We start from the raw sequence: 21,819 nt of genomic DNA on the forward strand, positions 1-21,819 counted from the left end.
ATAAACGTGTATGAACTTATTTCTCTTTTGTCCAGTCCAGGTTTCTGTCTCCTTTGTACAATAAGGTATCTTCATCTCTATCTGGAAATGCTGCTACAAGCTCTACTGTTGTTTCCATTTTGTAAGTATCTCCACCTAAACCTCTGCCATATATAATGTACTTTACTGATATTTACTGATAGCCTACAATGTCACTTTATCTTCTTCAGTACATGATTATATGTGCTGCCTAACTGTGGAATGATTTCTGAAATGAGAGATGATTTGGGCATCTTGACTGTTGTAATTGTGTGTGTGTTTCTAATTTTCTACTCTTTTCTACACTTTTCTTCACTAACCTAAAACCTAATGTATGGAAGGTCTGCATTTGATTCAGAAGCATAAACCTAACTGGTGGATTTTGTTCTTTATATTCATCAGATGTTTCCCATGTCGTCGGCATGGCTGTAAACCAGGCAGACACCATGTGTGTCTGCGGGGGGGACTGCATACTGAGATGCACCGCTCATTACAAGACCGGTGTCCAGTATAGAGCTGTGAGGTGGTACAAGGTAAGCAGCTCTTAATGCAGGTTACAGGACATGATATCACTGACAGTACCGGGTCAACACTGAGTTTATTTCTTGACTCAAAGGACAAAAGCATCTCAACCTGCTTCTGTGTGTGTAGAAATATTCTTTACAATATATAGATATTGAGTTGAACCTTTCCAGTTTCATCAAACCTTTTATTCTACGTTTATGGGATGTAAGTGTATTGAAAAGGTCAGACAGAGTGGGTGGAAGGAAAAAGGAAGTGATATATTAAAACCTCCAAAACTCCCATGACAGTTGGGCTCATGGTGACATCTGATTGGCTGGTTGCTTTCAAACGGCGGGGTTAATATAGAATCTCCTTGACGCAGGGCGGTGACTGTGTATTTCCACTTATTCTGTCCAACTAAATGCACATTATCTGTAATAAATTATTATTATTAGTAGTAGTAGTAGTGTTGATATTTTGTATTTATTGTTGTATTATTTTTATTATTGTATTATTAATAGTAGTAGCTGTTGTATGAGTAATAGTAGTAGTAGTAGTAATGAAAGTTGTAGTAGCAGTAGTAGTAGTGTAGCAGTAGCAGTAGTAGTAGTAGTGTAGTAGTAGCAGTAGTAGTAGTGTAGTAGTAGCAGTAGTAGTAGTAGTGTAGTAGTAGCAGTAGTAGTTGTTGTAGCAGTAGTAGTAGTAGAAGTAGATGCAGTAGTTGTAATACTAGCTGTAGCAGCAGAGTTGTAGTAGTAGTAGTACTGGTAGTGGCAGTATTAATAGTACTTATAGTAGTAGAAATAGTAGTAGTACTAATGATAGTAGTAGTAGTAGTAGTAGTTGTACTAATGATAGTAGTAAGATAAGATAAGATTGCACTTTAGGAAAGATAATAATTAAAATAACGCAGGAAAGATATAAGGCAATATAAATAAATAGAAAACTATGATGGTAAAAAATATAAGACTAAAAGTGAAAAGTGGTGTTGAGCATTAAGACCTGTTTAATGAAAAAACTCCTGTGTAAGTTGAGTCCAAAGACATAGTCAGAAGATGATAATATCCATGTGAGATTTAGTCCAGATCAAGTGATTTAGTGCAGGTTAGGGCAAGGAGCACTAGTTGTAGTGTAGTAGTAGCAGTAGTAGTAGTAGCTGCAGTAGTAATAGTAGTAGCAGTAGTAGTAATACTACTGGTAGCGGCAGTAGTAATAGTAGTAATAGTAGTGGCATTAGTAGTGGTACAATCCACTGTTAAGTTAATGTCTTGAATAAGAAAAGGTAATTGATGAGGAGTAATTGATATGTATCTGAACTGACAGATAGTCTAACAGATGAAGCAGAACCCTGTACAGCTCATCCTGTAGAGCTCACCCAGTAGAGTTCACACAGTAGAGTTCACCCTGTAGAGCTCACCCAGTAGAGTTCACACAGTAGAGTTCATCCAGTAGAGCTCACCCAGTAGAGTTCACACAGTAGAGTTCACCCTGTAGAGCTTACACAGTAGAGTTCATCCAGTAGAGCTCACCCAGTAGAGTTCACACAGTAGAGTTCACCCTGTAGAGCTCACCCAGTAGAGTTCACACAGTAGAGCTCATCCTGTAGAGCTCACCCAGTAGAGTTCACACAGTAGAGTTCATCCAGTAGAGCTCACCCAGTAGAGTTCACACAGTAGAGTTCATCCAGTAGAGCTCACCCAGTAGAGTTCACACAGTAGAGTTCACCCAGTAGAGTTCACCCAGTAGAGCTCACCCAGTAGAGTTCACCCTGTAGAGCTCACCCAGTAGAGTTCACACAGTAGAGTTCACCCTGTAGAGTTCACCCAGTAGAGTTCATACAGTAGAGTTCACCCAGTAGAGTTCACCCAGTAGAGCTCACCCAGTAGAGCTCACTCTGTATTCATGTCACAGGTCGGAGCCCCTCCCTCCCCTAAGCTCAGCGGCCTGGTGACCAGAAGCTTCCCTAACGGCACAACGCGGTGGTACGTCAATGTGCAGAGAGAGGTAGAGCTGCTGGACGACTCGCAGGACATCTTCCTGCCCAACGTGACGTCCCAGGACAGCGGCACGTACACATGTCACCTGGCAGCACCCGTGGGTGAACAGAACCAGGAGGGCGAGGTCCGCCTCACCGTAAAAGGTACTGGAGAAAGCATTGCTCAACATCAAAGAGAGAACTTTTCTTGACAATATATTGTTTTCTCTTGGATTTTTATTTGTTTCGCTTCTGGGGATCAATAGAGTATCACACAGATCCTCTTCAGTCCAACCACTAGTTTTTTAACCTTTCTTGATCAAGGGGAGGCTCTTTTTCAGCCCCATCCTGCTTCACAGTCATTCAGTCCCACACATTCCCACTGGGAGCTGACCAGTACAGCAGCTCCACTGGAAGAAGAGTTTCTCATTTACTTCCCACGACCAGATTTTCCCAGCTGGTCGGGGATTTAAACCTGTGACCTTCCAGTCACAACCCCACTTTTCTGAGACATACTGAGAAATCCAAAACAGCTACTGTATTAAAGCTGTGGTGAAGGAAACAAGGAAGTCTGTGAGACCCCCTGCTCCCTCCCTCCACAACCAGCCGAGCCAATAGCAAGCAGCGTTCAGTTGATTGACAACTGGGATCGGAGCTCTCCAGCTCCAGAGTTTGCCTCAATTGGTCAGATGCCTGAGCCTCAAACCTACCTACATGGACTTTAACCGAAAGACATGTTAACATCAGTGACATGACCTGAACAGTCAGTAAATGCATGATGCAGTTCATGCAGGGTCGAAACCAACTAATTTTTTCTCTCCATTTCCAGGTTGTCCTGACACTGGGTCTGCAGAACTGGTGAAAGATACTTACATGGTGATTGGTGCAACAGTCCTGCTGATAGTGGCGCTGCTGATATACAGAAAAAGCTATGTAAGTCAGTGAGTATATTAACATGTGCACTAGTACTCTGATTACTGGGAGGAAACAGCTTGAGGCAGCATTTCCATTAAAACATTTCTCTAATAACCCGGTTTACATTTCATATTCGGCCTATATGCACTGAGCCATGTTGTTTGCTTTGAAAATAGAAAATGTCCAGATCACTGCGTCTGGTGACTTCTGACGTGCACAGTTTGAAAAAAAACGAAAGAAATGTAAGATGTTTACATGCCGCAATAAGTGGAAAGATTGAGCAGACATCTAGGTGTGGTAACTGGGTTCTGTTACTCTGATTATCCCCTTACCCCGATTAAGATCATTAGATAAAGTCGTTTACATGACAGCTTCAACAGAGTATTGCCTTAATTGGGTTAAGATCAAATTATTAGTGCATATGCAAATGTAGAACTGCAGGATACACTGATTTATAAGCAAAAGCAATGCCGGCTTCACAATTCAGCAGAACACAATGCTCTTTTTGTATTCCTAACCTGAATGTGTTTGTCTCCACTGCAGGCCAGTCTGAAGAACATGATAAAGGAAAGAGACAGGATGATAAAAAAAGAACATTTTTTGGACGCAACGCTCAAACCGCTTGAAAAGAAGGATCTGGAGCTGATCTACACTCTGGGCCCTAACTGGTCAACGCCAGCCACAATGAAACATGTATGTGTTTGAAGTCAAAACCAGCGCTGAGCAATGCTACTGCAGGAAGAATATCACCCCGACGCCCATGAAGAGTTCACCATACAGTATCTCTGTAATGTAGTGGATCCACACTGTGAAAGTGCAACCGTCTTGTCAACCAGGGCTTTGAGTTTCCTTCTTTCCTTCAAGAAGTTCCATCATTTATTTTCATTTTGCGCTATCAGTCGTTCGGTAGAGTATGTCGGCGGATATCTCATTTTGGAACGAAACGCTTCACATCAGAAGGAGCCGATGTCCTGAATCCCACTCAAGGCAGGATTAGCACGAGGAAGATCACCTGCAGCTTCACCTGCATGGGCACCGAAGGACGGTCCTTCACTTCGGGGACCGGGGAGGCGAAGAAAGCTATAGCGACAGAATGAAACAGCCTGAAGTAGCATAAAGTCAAGTCAGGTGTATTTATACAGCAGGTGTATTTATACAGTCAAAGTCTCAAAGGGCTTCACAGTGGCCACAGTATAAAACAGTAAAAGGTGATGGAGCAGTAAAATGTCATTGCCGTCATCACGATCATCACAGGAACGACGCCCAACAATAACAAAAGACCATTTTTCGCCATTTTTCTTTTGTATGTATTTTGGTTATTTTACGGAATTTATTTGACTGAATTGTGGCATCTCCTCAAAAACCAATGATGATTTGTCTTTTTTTTTTTTTTTTTTACGTTGTTGCGTCTCATTGTATTCCATGCTAATGCTGCTCAGACAGGCTGCTATGGCACCAAAATTATGACAGCTGTCTCATTTGAATGATGTAAGAATTGCTTATTGTCACGGCAGCGCTGACAAATACCGATTTTGAGCGTTCAAATTACGATTTACGAGCGAATCGTAAGTCGCATTCTACTTTTTGCTGCTTTCCACGCACCTTAAGGTCCATTCACATCTAGAACGATAACTATAAAGATAAATATAAACCATAATGATACAAATATTTTATCGTTGTCTCTGCATCCAAAAAAAAATTGCTCTGAGATTGAACCAAAAATATAGTTTGCGTTTTGGATGTTTTTACAGTTATCGCTGCAGTGGGAACACAAACTTTCTGGTTAATACTTTACAATTTAAATTCTATACATCTTTCTATACTTTACTAGTTACTTATAGTTATCTTTAAAGTTATTGTTCTAGATGTGAAATGTAATAACGAGAAGTTAAAGGAAATGTTCTGATACTGTTGAAAAGTCCAGACTTCCTGTTGCAGTTTCTCTGAAATGTATTTAAACAGGGGAAGGCCAGAGAGGGACGCCCCCCCCCCACACACACACACAAACAACAGATGGCATATTGATACTTTCAAACAGAACATGACCTTTCTGTCACATTTGTTAAATCTGTTTAACAAATCAATCTGTCAGTGTGCTGTGGCTCTGACCCTTGACCTCCTTACTGTTGCTCGTTTGGACTGTTGGAGATTAAATTATTTTTTGTTTATTCCAGTGGTTCTAAACCTTTTTGGCTCGTGACCCATTAAAACGAACTGATGCCTACCTGAATGATTTTCAACTGTTCAGTATTTCACAAGAAAAAAGCAAAAATTTGTGAAAAATCAGAAAAAATGATAATATCATGTATAGTAGCAATATGTTTGTTTCTTATCCCATAAATAATCTTGCAAACCCCCAAAATGATCTTCCGACCCCGAGGTTGAAAGCCACTGATTTATTCTACTGCTTTACTCGTTGTAAGCTGATCTGGTTTGCTACTTCAGCAGAAAACCCTCAAGTATTATAAAATGCCTTTGGTGTCTGGTTTTGACAGGAAATCACACTGGCAGGAAGAGTCTGGTAACGTACTTTTGAAGCGAGATTTTAAAGGGATTTCTTTCAGGTTTGTTATTCTGCAAAGAAAATTGTAACATTTCCAAAGGTGGAGGGAAATGCAATGCTATGGTAAAATCCAAAAGCTTGAAAAATAATTTATGGATATATAGTCAGGTTGTAATGGCTATGTTAATCATATACATCATTTCATAATTCTAGATGTTTAATATAGGTGTGGTAAACCTGTATGACTGTCCGTAAAATCTTCTCTCAGCGGTGCAGTTTGTTTACGTCAGCTGATTTAATTTTCCTTCATCTTGAGGACTCCTTTTTCTTTTCAGAATAACAAACCTAAAAGACAATTTCAGTGGAAAATGAGACTGTAAGCTGGATCCAACAGCTGTACTGGAGAAATGACCGCCTTGTTTCCTCTAACACATCAAGCAAAACTTGTAAATGGTCTGTAAATCCAGTAAGCATTTTTACAGACATCTGTATAGAAAATGTTAATAAACTATGTAAATAGGTCACATACTGAATGTGTTAAACTGCTCTTCAGCTGGTGAAAAGAAATGTCTTGCCTGTGGTACTTTTTTTTGTTGAACTTACTGTGCGTTACTAATGCTGCAACCCAACCACACCACTCCGATACTGTTCTTTATGGGTTTAAGTTCTCGCATGCCTCCATAAAAACTGTTTACACTGGAATTAAATAAAAGAATTACTGTGATGCTATTGTCTGTCTCCTTTCATACTGTTTTACACATTTTGTACTTGATATGTTCAGTAGCTTTTTTTAGGGGGAGGGTTAGGGTTAGGGGAAGAATTTGGCAACTTCTTTCGCGACAAGGCCACTTCCATTAGGACGGGCATTGTCAGAACAGCTGGTAAACTCCCTGACATCCCCCAAAATAAGCCTCAGATTTTCCGCTGTTTTACCAAAATTACAGATGCAGAACTCTGTAAGATTGCATCACAAACCTCTTGATCCCTAGTAACTTTTTCAGAAACGTTTATGAAAGTCTGTCTTCCTCTCTTTTAAGGATAATTAACACCTCATTGGAAACTGGAGTTTTTCCTACTGTCTTAAAGACTGCGGTAGTAAAACCATTATTTAAAAAAATCAAACATAGATAATAATATCCTTAGTAATTACAGGCCTATTTCTAACCTACCTTTCATGAGCAAGATACTTGAGAAAGTGGTGTTTAATGAACTCAATACCTTTCTCAATGAAAACAGTATCCTAGAGAAAATCCAATGAGGTTTTAGATCCAATCGCAGCACAGAAACAGCTCTTGTAAAAATAATGATCTCAGACTTGCTGCTGATTCAAACAAAGTGTCAATCTTCATCCTTTTAGATTTAAGCGCAGCTTTCGACACTATCGACCATAATATTTTAATAAACTGTCTGGAAAATTGGGTCGGTCTCTCAGAAAGTGCTCTGAACTGGTTTTGATCCTACATCACAGGGAGAAAATGTTATGTTGGTCTTGGTAATCATATGACACACCCTTTGGCGTGGCACAAGGAAGCTGTCTTGGTCCACTTCTATTTTCATTGTGCGTGCTCCCATTAGGTCATATCATTAGTCAACACAATGTCAGCTTTCATAGTTATGCAGATGACACTCAATTATACATTTCTGTTGAACCGGAGTGAGTTTCTCTACCATTCAATTTCATCAGTCTGTGTTTCAGTGGAGAGTTTTAGTGTCCCATGATGCTCTAAATGCTGTTTCAGAGGCTTTTCCACCCTGATAAGAAATAGATTATGAGCGAAACACTTAATACTTGGAACTTTTTTGGCATGAAAACGGTCAAATTTAAGGCTACTGAATGTTGGGAATCGGTAACTTCATAATCTAAAACAAGTCCTCCCTCCACGTTTAATCAAGATCGGACTGGTTGTGTAGCAGCTACAGCCTCTCGAAGTTAGAAATGCTGACCTTAATTATACTGTAGCACTCCCATCAGGCCAGTCAGTGTCTTGTTTTAACCCCACAATGCCAAGACGCATCATCCTTCCAAGTTTCGCAAAAATCAGACTAGTGGTGTCTGAGATGAGACACGTTTTGATCTTTAAAGTCACCTTGTTAGCTCATTTTCCATGTCATAACATACAATTAATGCCACAAGATTTACAACATTTTTATTTTCTCGTATTTTTATATCAATATTCTATAACTTTTACTTATTTTGCTATTACCCATCCCATCAAATAAAACTGTCTTTCTCTCCCTAACTGATCTCCCATTGATTTGGACTTTTGAATGAACCCTCCCTGCATTATTTCCCCCCCCCAACATCCTGTTTCTCTCAAAATGCCTTTTCATTGTGACTTCAGTAGTAACTGACTAACTAACACTAACCTCAAGGCCAATCAGATTTGAGTCATCCTTTCAAGTTTTGTCAAATTGAGGCCAAACTTACAACCTCAGCCATATAAAACCGTATCAGATGAATTTATGAATTTATGAGTGAATACATGAGTCAGAGAGATATCCTGGTTGAGCAGAAAGCAGTGTCAGGTTGGTGAAATGTAGTCAGGGTGGAAATCACCATCAGCCACCATGTAGATGCTGCTAATTGGCCTTCTGGTAAGCCGGTCTTCTCTAGCAGCCACTTTGGCAGGAAACAAAACCACATTTACATTTTGCTCTCGTTCTCTGTTGCATATAGATTCACACCTGTCGCTTGTGTTTCTCTGTATTTTCATCTCTTTCCTCCAGACGCTGCATTTTACTGTAAATTAGAAAACACAGAACAGACAGAACATCAACATTCAGGTGCTGTGGGACTTTTTCTAGAACTTGCTATATGACCTTATCAAGAAATCGGCCTAATCAAACAATAATCCCTGCACCACTGGGACACACAGAGCAAGCAGTATCTGTTAATGTAGAGAACTGTCCCAAAACTAACTCAGGACCAAGATCATTTAAGAGAGTTTTAAGAAATGAATGAATAGAATATTTGTAAATAATATTTTAAATATTATTTGATTCATATATTCAATTCTATATTACTATATTAACATAGACTGGATGTATCATATTATCACATATACAGCTCTGGAAAAAATTAAGAGACCACTGCAAAATTATCAGTTTCTCTGGTTTTACTATTTATAGGTATGTGTTAGAGTAAAATGAGTAAAATGAACAAAATGAACATTTTTGTTTTATTCTATAAACTACTGACAATATTTCTCCCAAATTCCAAATACAAATATTGTCATTTAGAGCATTTATTTGCAGAACAGACAACTGCAGACAACTGGTCAAAATAACAAAAAAGATGCAGTGTTTTCAGACCACGAATAATCATATTCATTTTTAAACAACACAATACTAATGTTTTAACTTAGGAAGAGTTTAGAAGCAAAGAAGAGCCACGCTGAGGTTTGCAAAAGACCAGAAGGACTGGACCATAGAGGACTGGAGTCAGGTCATCTTCTCTGATGAGTCCAGTTTTCAGCTTTTCCCAACACCTGGTCGTCTAATGGTTAGACGGAGGCCTGGAGAGGCCGACAAGCCACAGTGTGTCGCACCCACTGTGAAATTTGGTGGAGGATCGGTGATGATCTGGGGGCGCTTCAGCAAGGCTGGAATCAGGCAGATTTGTCTTTGTGAAGGACGCAGGACTCAAGACACGTACAAGGTTGTCCTGGAAGAAAACTCACTTCCTTCTGCTCTGACAATGTTCCCCAACTCTGAGGATTGGTTTTTCCAGCAGGACAATGCTCCATGCCACACAGCCAGGTCAATCAAGGTGTGGATGGAGGACCAACAGATCAAGACCCTGTCATGGCCAGCCCATTCTCCAGACCTGAACCCCACTGAAAACCTCTGGAATGTGATCAAGAGGAAGATGGATGGTCACAAGCCATCAAACGAAGCCGAGCTGCTTGAATTTTTGCGCCAGGAGGCGCATAAAGTCACCCAACAGCAATGTGAAAGACTGGTGGAGAGCTGCCAAGACGCATGAAAGCTGTGATTGAAAATCAGGGTTATTCCACCAAATATTGATTTCCGAAGTTAAAACATTTGTATTGTGTTGTTTAAAAATGAATATGAACTTGTTTTCTTTGCATTATTTGAGGTCTGAAAACACTGCATCTTTTTTGTTATTTTGACCAGTTGTCATATTCTGCAAATAAATGTTCTAAATGACAATATTTTTATTTGGAATTTGGGGGAAATGTTGTCAGTTGTTTATAGAATAAAACAAAAATGTTCATTTTACTCAAACACATACCTATAAATAGTAAAACAAGAGAAACTGATAATTTTGCAGTGGTCTCTTAATTTTTTCCAGAGCTGTATATACATATTTGCTATAATGTTGCTATATTTTCTTATTTATCAATATATATGTTTTTATTTTATTCATATATCATTTCAAATATTATTTCATCCACTGTATATATTATATTGTTATATTATATATTTTTACATATGTATTCAAAGACATTTTAAGTCTGAGAATGTAGAAAACTCAACTATTTGACAAAGCTGTAATAATTTCCTATTGTGGATTTTTTTTTTTATTGTATTTTACTATCTTAATATAGTATAGATTTATATATAATTTTGTTTTGTATACAACCATGTACATATTTTAATGACTAGAAAGAAAATGCCATTTTCGTACCTGTACTCCCATCCAGTTGTCGTGGCCGAGTGGTTAAGGCGATGGACTAGAAATCCATTGGGGTCTCCCCGCGCAGGTTCGAATCCTGCCGACAACGGTTCACCTTTTCCTCCTTTAACGGCTACAGTCCGCATTTATCTTCACAAAACCCAATAAGACAAATATTTAGCAGAATTGTTTATCCGTGTTTTGTTTGCTATCTCTGCCTCGCTTGCTGTTTCTTTACCAAACACCTTGCGCTGCACCGCTGTCAAGCCAACATCATTTTAAAAATGTTACTTCCGCTATACTTTTCAAAATAAAGGCCTTATTGATGAAGATGACATTTTATTGATCCCCGTGTGAGGTAAACTACGTGGTGCTCAAACAGCCAGAGTCATGCTGCCTGAAAAGAATGTCAATGTAGTAAACCAAAAAAGCAAGGCATGACACTTGCTCAGTCAAAAAATAAACTCTATTGCATTAAAAACATGACGTTTCGGCCATGATGGCCTTCATCAGATCAATCAATCTGAATCTGATTAAAATCAGCACAATCAAATAATAATCCCTGCATCACAGGGACACACAGAGATCAATCAATCAATCAATCAATCATCTGATTGATCTGATCAGATGATTGATTGCGCCTAGCATATTTTGATTTACTTCATTGATCCCTGTGGAAAGGGGTTGTTGCAGCAAAAAATCATAGGACTCAATAGAATAAAAGACAAGTAGAGTGTAAGGAAAAAGCAATATATTAAAAAAAAAGCAATACATTAGAATGTACTGTACATAACGTGCAATTTCACATTCACATTCACAGCGGTCTGCAGAGGGTCATATGCATAAAGTGTTGTGGCTTGCAGACTAGCGCAGAAAATAAATTATACCCTTATCAAATTACAGAGTTTGCCTTCCAGATATGTGCATTACCAGCTGTCCCACCATGCAACAATGCACAGCTGGAGGTACCTAAGGTTCTCAGGTCTCTGGTGCCTTCTGTGGATTTTTTTTTCAGCCTTAAATTTAAGACACTCTTTTATCAGGAAATCCAATGCACCCTAATATAACATAACATAACATAACATAACATAACATATGTTTTTGCATCTAATTTTACAAGTATTTTTAGGTTTAGTATTTTGATAGTTGTTCGGAGTGTCAATACTTATTCTATCCTTTCAAAAGCGACAATATTTACGCTTTTATTTTGGAGGCAAACTCGCTTAATTTCCCTTTATCTCGGGATAACCCTGGCTAACTTGACACAGCTCTAACGCTGGCTTCTCGAGCACTTCTGTTACTTAGCAACGAACGCGTTGAGCGTGCTGGTGCTGCTAGCTGCCAGCAGCGCTAAGTGTTAGTTAGCTGACCCGAAGCTAGCAGGACAGGGTTTAATATGGAAGACGACCTGGACGAACTGCTCGATGAAGTTGAAAAAAAGTTTTGTCGCAACGTTTCCATGCCGTCCTCAGCTCACACGGGCTCGAGCACGGCTGGAAAAAGCGGGAAGGAACACGAAGGAGAGAGAAAACACAGGTCCATAATGCTACTTCGGCTAGCTAACAGATGACTTACTATGCTAACGTTAGTAGTGTAACGTTAGCTGTATATAGCGTCTCTTCTGACGTTTGAACACTACTTAAGCTGCCTTAGACATGTTAACCATCGTGAGTTATATTCCTGGCCTTCAGTGACTTGGTGAATGTTACAAGCTCACTTAGAGGAAAATCAGCAGGCCAATGAAGATAGCTTTTGATTGTGTAGTAAGTTATGTCCATTATAAAAAGGCGAAAGACCTGAATTGACGTTTTTCTCTTCTAACTCAGTGCCACCAAACCTGAACAGCCCATAAGCAGCGACACCGAGGATATTGACGCCCTTCTAGAAGAATTATTAGAGGAAGACTACAGTGATTCCCCTCAGCCAACGGTGAACATGTCTACCTGAACTGCAGTTTATTTGTATGTTGTGTCATGGGAATCTCAGTTGGCAAGTGGGACAGAATAGTATGGATAATATACTGGGCTTCTGACAGAGACTGTACTGTGAAAATTACTGCTGGTCATAGGCACATTGTTGGCAGTCTGTCCACACTGCCTCAAAAGTGTGCTTAGTTAATTGTGACTCGAAATGTACGTGGGGTTTGATGTAGGAATGTTTCTACCAGGTTGTGACAGTGTGTTATCTGTTCCTCTACCTGCATTTCCAGACTGAGCAGCTTCCAAAAGGTCTAAAGGCGGAGAAGAGGCCTCCGGCTCAGTCAGGAGGCAGGAAGTAAGTCCATCAGTTCATACTGAATTAAAACACAGTGGAAGGGAACAGTGACTACAGGGTATAAACAGAGGGAGAGAAAGCGCTCAGCCAGTCCAAAATCTTTTTCATGTAGGAAAAGACACAAAAAACTGCTTTGTGATGAGGAGTGATGATTTACACTTAGTCAAAGTGGGAATTAGGTTTTATAAATCGAATAAATTTACCAGGCTCTGCTCTAAGGAACGCTTGTGTTCATACAGATTAGATTAAATTAGATTAGATTAGATTAGATTCTTTAATGACCACACAGCCAGGCTGGTGGAATTTGTTTTCAATACATTAAGCAAGGTTCCAACATAAAAACATCAGTACAGCATACAATCAGTACAATATACAGTACAGGAACCCACATCACAGTACAGTAAACATAAAATATATTGCACAACGTTTCATGGCCATAGTAATAGATAACTGAATATGGAACAAAACATCATAGACACAGCATAGACAAAATGCAATTGTCAGAGGAAGATGCAGTAGTTTTGGACACAAAGACCTTAAATTTGTTTTGCTTCTTTTACATTTGAACATCAACAGCACTGACGCTTTGGAAAAGGTCTGCTGAATAGGTTAACATGTATTATTGTTTGTTGTGGATGCAGGTGCTGTCCGGTGTTTCTCGGGGGAAGCTCCGTCACAAACGGTGTGGGAACAGCCGTGTCGAAGAGGTGCTCAATTCATTTCACATTTTAAACCTCTCCCATGTATCACAGCCTGTGTTACTCTTCTCTTTTTCACTGACTAACTGATCTCAGTACTGCAGATTTTGGGAATGAGTGAAAAGTGTAAAACGAACTCTCATGTCAGTAAGCATTAGGAGCTCATTAAAGGAAAACTCCCCACTCAGATCTTCTTACACTGGTAGATCTCATCAATCTGTGATGTTCAATACTTTACAGGAATTATTTAGCGATGAAATTTACTGTTTTGGTGAACCCACTTTCCCTCAACCTGCCTCGTCTACTTCTGCTTCAGTTAGAGTTTTCCTACATTTCCCAGAATGCGTTTGACTAACAATACCACTGGTGTGAGATAGATGCAACCAATGGTCTCCACCATGCTCTCATTTCTTTACAGTCATTATCAAGGTATCACAATTAATTTAACAATGATAAATTAATGTTTAATGATAACTCACGTAGCACCTTTAAAATTAAATTTTTGCTTTGAAATTTTAAAATACACACACACACACACACATACTGTAATTAATGATAAGTGACCTAGTGATCTGTGCCAGCAGGTCATGTGACCAGCTGAGATGTACGTCCTGTGACTTCCGGGTGCTGCTGTTTGATGACTATGAGTGGGACTCTTCCTGTGATTACCTGTTCCTGAGGTGAGCCTCCACTCTGACAGCAGAGCTCGCTCCAATACAGTTTTCACTTTGGACCAAGGCACTGAGTCAGAAAACTGCCATAACATTGACAGTCAATAATCGCTACTTTTACTTTGTTTAAGGTGTTGGTTAGCCATAAAGTCCTGAATGAGATTAAGGTAAGGGTTAGGCATAAGCTCCCCAGTGAGGTTAAGATAAAGGTTAAGATAGAGATTAAGTTTACAGTCAACTGTAAAATTATGATGAGTTCTTGCTTCCCAGTTTGGCTGGAAAGCAACAACCATCCAGTTTAAAACGCTCAGTGGATTTGGCCTGATGCATAAAGAGGAAATTCACAAGATTCACAAGAAAACAGTTTTTATTTAGTCTCCATCTTTGTTGCTCAGCCTCATTGCTGTGGTGTTTCTGCACTGCTCTTCCCAGAGATCACCTGTCAATCAAACTGTGGGCGGAGCTTGGATTTCTCTTTTGAGTTTTTCTTTTCTTTGTCTGTTCAGCCATGGTGGCTATCACTGCTCATGCTAACTACCCAGTTCTTCTTCTGCTGTTTACTCCAAACAAACCGGAAACGTAAAACGCATCACTTCCTGTGCGGCAGAGGATTTTTCCCAGGAAAGAGCGACCAGACACCGGCTGTTTAGAACAGACAATGGAAAAGCTTTCATAAACTGGATATATGATTAATCACTATTATAACAGTTGAAGGGAGAATAATATAATAATAGTTTGATACTTTATTGCTCCCTGTAGGGAGATTCTCCTGTAGGGAGAAGAGAAAATTATCCTTAGTGTTTAGTTTTGGATGATATTTTTTGATTGGGTCAGAAGGTGGCAGTGTTGAGCCATGAATCCAGACTTCCTGCCACTCTCCTCATCTTCACTTCACCCTTTTATTCCTCTGCCAAACCCAAAGCTCCTGTAAAACACCACATCTAAAACAAGGGGACAAGTGTAGAAAGGCAGAATTTGGACACCATGGATTTTCAGGACCCTTGGGCTCATGATGAATCCTGTCCAAACAGCATTGAGTCATTTCAAACACACACTTATGTCAGTGAGAATAGGCTTTCTTTTCCCTATTCCTGAAAAACATGCCTCTTTGCAGATGCGTTATTTGTACCCAGTAATTTGCAGATTTATATGGCTGAAATAGAGACACTGTCATTTTGTACCCCTGAAAACAGCTAAAAGACTCAAGTGTTTTCATCACTGTGCGTTGCTCTTTTGACAAACGTACATTGATTTAAACAATAATATAAGAGACTAATGTGACCAGACTACAGATACATAATTCGATAGAGACAGATAGTTACTTTGTCAGTTTGGACTACCAATTGTGACTCATTTTCCCTATACGTTTTTAGAAACATTTATTTATAGGAAAATTATGCAGATTATTACTTTAAGACTAGATGCAAGGGGCGCTCACACTCAAAAATGGAAGAAATAGCAGTGCATGTCTTTTTTGGTATTCATTACTCAGACTGTCCTGGCTGTCAGCTGGGTTACAGATTCGTCTGCTGAAAAACTGAAACTTTTCAATTTCAAGATGGAAAATTAAAACACAACAAAATCCTTAACCTTCTGACAGCAACTTTGCAAATGTCAGTTGTTGAAAAATAATTGATTTGTTTAGTTCTTCTGTGCAGTCGCAACAGAAATTCTGATTTATGCGTTACCTCAGTCTTTCATAAACATGGAAATATGAGAAATGAGATTTTCACAATTTAATTCCTGGCACCGTGATAAAACCACTTCTGTCTCCAGCGATAACGAGGTGTCACCAGAAAGTGTTTGGAAACACACAGGTGACTTATAGGTCTTGATCTCATATTAAAACCACAGTGATATTGGATCTCTGATCCCATTTTGTATTCATGTGCAGGGCGGTAGGAGGGAGAAAGATTAATTCCTGGTGACACGGTGTCATTCGTTACAGTAATGCCAACTGACAGGCCAGAGCGAAAACAAAGACACACTTTCATGACGGAGGTGTGTGAAGGCTGGGTGGGAGTTTCCTTGACCTCTGGGACTCGCTTTTATCCGATTAATTCTCTCTGCCTGTTTGTGCTGCACTTCCTACTTCTCTACACTTCCTTTGAAGGAGCTCCTGATGATGTAGGCAAACTGTTAGACGTCATGGTAGTTTAGTTTAGTTATGTTTAGTTATGTGTAATTTTATTTATTTGCAGTTATAAAACATAAGTGAAGTACTTTAAACACATTGATAAAATACATTGATTAAAAAAAGACAGAAGAGAAGGAGAAATGACAAGTCTTTGTTGGTGATATTAAAAAAAAGTATGCAAAGAGATTAGTGCCCGCAGACTCTATTTGAAATGCATAACTTAACTGAATTTGTTAAGGTCATATTGAATCGTAGAACTCAAACAAGGAATTTGTTGAATAAATTAATTCAGAAATTGAATTTGTAAGGCACAATTTGAAATTGAATGCGAATATTATTGAACTTAACTTTTACCTATAACTTTGCTTTCAGTTTTCTCGATTCAAATTCAGTTTTCTCAGTTCAGACTGAGCTCTCCGACACACACAGCCGGGAAAAAGCACGGGACGAGGTTTTGGTGCAAAATTTTCACTGAGTTCCTGCCCAAAAGGTAGCTGGTGCCAGTGCAGAAATGAGACAAGGACAAAAACGTCAACTAACGAGTGAAGACTAGCAGTAGTAGCATGACTCTCAATGACAGTCTGCTGGTATTACTCTCTTTCCAGAGTCCGCATCTGCTGCTTGAACAGAGTCTAAGTTCTCTGCTTTGGGAACTAACAAGAGAAAGATGCTGGATGATCAGGATTCAGCCCAAGACAGGAAATCTTAATTACATTACATTTTCTTTGTTCATAATGGATGCCAATATTGTCTGCTGTGTGGGAGCTGGGACTTTGACCCTTGCTCTCCCTCTGCCAACTTATTGCTTGTACACACTGCGAGCAAATTCGTTGATAGGTCACGCTTTTCTGACCGATCGTAGGCGGTGCGAGAGGCTCCGACTGCTTCTCTGTAGGGACTCCTGCCACTACAAAGTTTTGACCAAGAAAAATAAGCTATATATTTATATTGCAAAACATTCTCAAAGTGATTTTGTGTTGTATCATTTTTGTTTTCATAGAACAGCTACTTTTATTCGATATTAGGTCATAGGTCTATAGCAAGCAAGCGCTAGTTATTCAATTCAGTTTCAATTCAAACTTTATTTCAGACTCAGGGTCCAGATAAAAAAACAGGGCATAACATACAATGAATTACATACAAAGGATCAATAAAAGATCATGGTTTAAAATATATATTAATGTCTTACAAAGAGACAACTGTACCAGTGTCTCCACAGCTGGGATTGGTAGCGTATAGTACTAAACCTTATGTTTGATAAAACCAAGATGATTTCATTTACAGAGTCATTAAGCCAGCAGATACATTTATACATGAGATTTCTTGGAAAAGTTTGCTTGGAAAGTATTGATTAAGTAGCATTAAAAAAAAAATAAACAGAGAAAACTCAATAAAATTCTTCAGAGCTGACCATCAACCCCAACCATGGATCAGCCTTCTCCAAGCTTCGTTTTTGAGGCGTTTATTTCTGTAGTCTTTAAAATAAAAGTTGTAGAGAACTTGTTTACTCTGGTCTGTACCTAAGCTGCATGTCCTTGGCTTCACTACATTTGTGTTCATACACACAGGTGCTCACCAGCAGCACTGCTGGCCAAACTTCTCACATGATTGGCCGGAAATCAGACAAAATAGAGTTGCAAGGGTCCATTTTCAAAGAGTAATTTGAAAACACCCTGAACACAGCGACAACACTAAAGTTACCATAGTACATTATTGACGTCAGTGTTCGGCCCACACAGTCACTTCAGTAACAGAGATAAAGGAGCCGCCCAGGTTGCATCTGACCTCTGTCTAACCAGAGCGCTGCTTTGTTTGCTCCTGTTGTGAGCTGCTGGGTGGCGTCAGTTTGGCGTTCAGCCATCAGTGGCCGATTTGCCCGTTCAGAATAAATGAAGACATATTAGTCTATACACTTGGAGTGCTGGTCATTTCTTTTTATTTCAGTACTTGACAAATTTCGTCACTCTGACAACAGTTCTATGACAATAGTTCCGATTGGTTAGACTTACTCTCTCATTAATAGGTTATATATTGCCACAGGATGACTGGGAATTTTAACCATAATCTGTAAATTAAACAAATATGTTTTTACTTTTTACTTTCTGTACGGTGCTCACCTACTCAATCTCCCTGTCCAACAGAGACCGTTAAGCTGCTCATGTTCCAGCAGGGCCTGGATCTACAAACATGAGCACAACAAGGGGTACAGTGTAAAAACAAATGCTGACGCAAATAGTCAGCTGGGGTGCCACAGAGATGAACCATGAACCATACCCATCATCAATGAGTAGATCTAAGGTTTAAGTGAATTTAAGGAGTAATAAGTAACATTTGTACATAGCACAAAATGCAGACGGGGTTGACACACACACACACACACACACACACAGTGTGCTGTGTTCGGCTTGATGACTTGAATTAAAATGCACTTTTTAATGCACAAGCATGGGGCATTTTTATATTTGAAATGATAGCGCAAGTCCTCGCAGTCCAAAAACAAACAACACTGCTGAACCATCTTCAGTGAGTAACAGAAAACACTGGCTGCTTCCTACTGGGAATCAATGCACAATTCTCAATAGGAAGCAGCAGCACAAGACAGTCAAATGGGACAACCCCAGCCACCCTGAGGAAGGCTCAAGGAAATGCCAGTTATGTTTAGGCTCTAAATACATTTTAAATCAACTTGAGCATTATCCCTGTCCCTGCGTGTGCTTCCCCATTTGTCTTGCACTAGGCTACATTATTAAATGCTAAAGATAAAATTAATTTAAATTGGCAAACGAAATGGCAAGGGAATTTCCAGTGGTGATGGATTCAGTCCATTGTCAATCCCTGATGCATTCATCCAATCGCCCGACTTTAGCTGTTGGTAGATCAGAAAACAAAATGTTTCCGTCCACTATTTGATTTGCACTATCATAAACCTTTACTAGATGTTGGCCTTTGTGTTTACCCTCTCGGTGACCAACCCGTCTTTGTCTGTCTCTGTTGTTGCAGGAACAACATGCCAGACAGTCAGAAGCTGAGGGCCAAGCTGAAGAGGAGGACAGGTTTGCGGGCGTACGCCTGCCAGTGTAGCTGGTACTCAGCCAGAGAGCCGGTCGACCTCAGGGACCAGCCACAGCTGAGATGGGTCTGTGGTAAACACCAGGACTCATGATCCACTCCACCGCTGGCAATCCAGGAATTTAAACTTACTCTGCTGTTGAGCTCAATATACGTCATTCTGGATAAGAGGCCTGAAATCTAAATGACGGACAGAAAAGCCTCAGCTATATATCTTTATCTGTCTATTCACCCACTTGACTTATGCTGCATGCCAGAAATGTCAGAACGTCAGAATTTCCAACTACTGATGTCAGTTCAACATGGCAGCATATACTGTAAATACTACACTGCAATACAACTGACATGTTTATAAAGTTCAAAATACACTTAAATTGGATTTTCATGGATTTGCATGACCTTGAATCCATCAAAACATTCTGTGTGGTAACAGTTTCAACATCTAAATTTGAAATGTAAGGTTGCATTTACAGTTGCTAACGTTGCCAGATATCATTCCCACGACATCAGCTGTTTCATGGGCAACAGGATTTTATGTTGGGCAAAAACAAATCTTGTGGGCACTTTTTTCCCTGGTTTTCCTGAGCTGGACCACTGGAACGCACCGAGGTCGGACTTCCGACCTATCAGCTGGGAATTTCCGACTTCCGATGTTGAATGGCAGCATTAGTCCTGCTTTGAAAGTAGGGCTGGGCAATCATTCAAAATGATCATTTATCATCTTTCAGTAGAATCACATTGTGATGAAATAATTAAATCAGATTATCGCAATATGATAATGAGGAGGCGTGGCCCTGCTGTCGGTCAGCGCAGCAGAGTGGGTCTCAGATGGAAGAGGGGGTAGTGGCACCTCACAGCAGGGAGGTCAAATGTGATTCTGCTGTCTTGGAAAAACACCATTTACAGATCAACGATACAGACTTTCTTTTAGCTGCATTTTCAAACTTTAATGGTCTACAATCGTCAAAAATGTATCATGAATCAATACAATTAAAATTATTTATTTTCACTTCTGCAATTTCCTGTTATCTTAACTAGTAGTGGGGAACCCCAGGCACTCCCAAGCATGCTGGGAAATACAGTTGTAACTGGCACCTGACCAGCGGTCAATCTCAAGATTCCTCTTACCTTCACTTGTGAATAAGATACCTGAAGTCCTCCACTTGGGGCAACTGCTCACTTGGATTGGACAATCCATATTTTTCTGTGAGAGAACCATGGCCTCGGACTTGGTTCACATCACACTCAGCTGCAAACCGCTCCAGTGTGCATCGGAGGTAGCGGTGGCCGATATGAGACATATCTTAGATTGTAACCGGTGAAAATTTCTCCATAATCTGCCATTACAGAGAGATTGTAAGAATCATGCTACATTCTAACACAATATATTTTGCAATGCATTCATTCATCATAGTTGCGCTGACACCACACTCACATATTGACTGCTTCCAAACTGTTTTCACAATGTCACTGTCTTGCATTGGCCAGGCTGAATCACACTGTTTTACAAACTCTGTAGGTGACTGTTTGAACAAGCTACCTTATTGGTGTAGACTAGAATTTGTTGAATGTTGATCATTTACATAATTACACCAGGGGCTGTACAGTGTGACAATATTGTCACATTTTGCTATTAATAATTGTGCAAACATAAAAATGGATCCAATCACATGTGTGCAAGAGGTTGTTTTGCCTGGTTCTTCTTATTGGTGTGCTGAAGGGTGAAGAGCCATGTGGCTGTAGACCTGAACAGGTCCATTTCAGCTGTCACAAGCTGAGGGTGGATCTTCAGGCTTGCATAAGTGTTTAGAAGTTGGTCGATGCCTTTCTTCTCACACTTGCTCACAGCGCCACACGCCAGACTGAGGGCCATGGCTTCACTGTCTGTCCAACTCAGCCTTCATGGTGTCTAGGGAGATACAGGTGACAGTGGAATGTGTGAGCCTCAGATTCTCTGTGCATCTCTTCATTCCCGTCTCGCTGGCCAAGTGTGGTTGCCACTACATACTGGGCAAGCAACAGGGGGGGTCTCGAGGTTCATTTCCGCTTGGAGCTGGTTGGGGGGGGTCGCTCTCTACAGGTACTGACACACCAGCAACATCCTCACAAATTTGTTTTTCGCTTGGCGCAAGTGTCATTTTGTGGCCTGTAATGTCTTGTGTGTAACGTGCACAACTCAGAATATGTCCTCAAGGATAAAGAGGCAGGTGATGAAGCGCAGGGTGGTCATATGCTGATACAACCCACTTACCTCCACTGACCACTTCTCTCCCTCATCTTGCATCTCTTTCAGACAGCGTACTGTGAGTTGACAGCATAGACACCGCCATTTGCACGGCCAACGGGTCTCACTGGGCTGCATAATTTCCTTCAGAGCCAATGCCCTCTGCAACAACAGAAACCTGTGGAGGTTGCT

The 21,819-nt window shown here is 40.1% G+C and overlaps 2 protein-coding genes and 1 non-coding gene across 3 annotated transcripts; all 3 read left to right on the forward strand.

Moving 5' to 3' along the window:
* On the forward strand, positions 1-6,637 carry cd83 (CD83 molecule). The gene is made up of 5 exons (XM_071519472.1): positions 1-121; positions 421-551; positions 2,434-2,662; positions 3,327-3,430; positions 3,956-6,637. The coding sequence occupies exons 1-5, from the start codon at positions 88-90 to the stop codon at positions 4,115-4,117; spliced, it is 660 nt and encodes a 219-aa protein (XP_071375573.1). The 5' UTR covers positions 1-87; the 3' UTR covers positions 4,118-6,637.
* Positions 6,638-10,581: 3,944 nt separating this feature from the next.
* On the forward strand, positions 10,582-10,663 carry trnas-aga (transfer RNA serine (anticodon AGA)). Its single transcript has one exon. It is a non-coding gene; the product is annotated as a tRNA-Ser (tRNA).
* Positions 10,664-11,943: 1,280 nt separating this feature from the next.
* On the forward strand, positions 11,944-20,383 carry cfap418 (cilia and flagella associated protein 418). The gene is made up of 6 exons (XM_071519478.1): positions 11,944-12,090; positions 12,381-12,483; positions 12,764-12,828; positions 13,470-13,535; positions 14,111-14,206; positions 19,335-20,383. The coding sequence occupies exons 1-6, from the start codon at positions 11,951-11,953 to the stop codon at positions 19,495-19,497; spliced, it is 633 nt and encodes a 210-aa protein (XP_071375579.1). The 5' UTR covers positions 11,944-11,950; the 3' UTR covers positions 19,498-20,383.
* The last annotated feature ends 1,436 nt before the right edge of the window (positions 20,384-21,819 follow it).

The sequence above is a fragment of the Centroberyx affinis genome, unplaced genomic scaffold (assembly GCF_046629955.1).
Source record: "Centroberyx affinis isolate AG114_WGS23_722 - 3 ecotype Tasmania unplaced genomic scaffold, CSIRO-AGI_Caff_v1 ptg000699l_1, whole genome shotgun sequence".
Lineage (NCBI taxonomy): Eukaryota > Metazoa > Chordata > Actinopteri > Beryciformes > Berycidae > Centroberyx > Centroberyx affinis.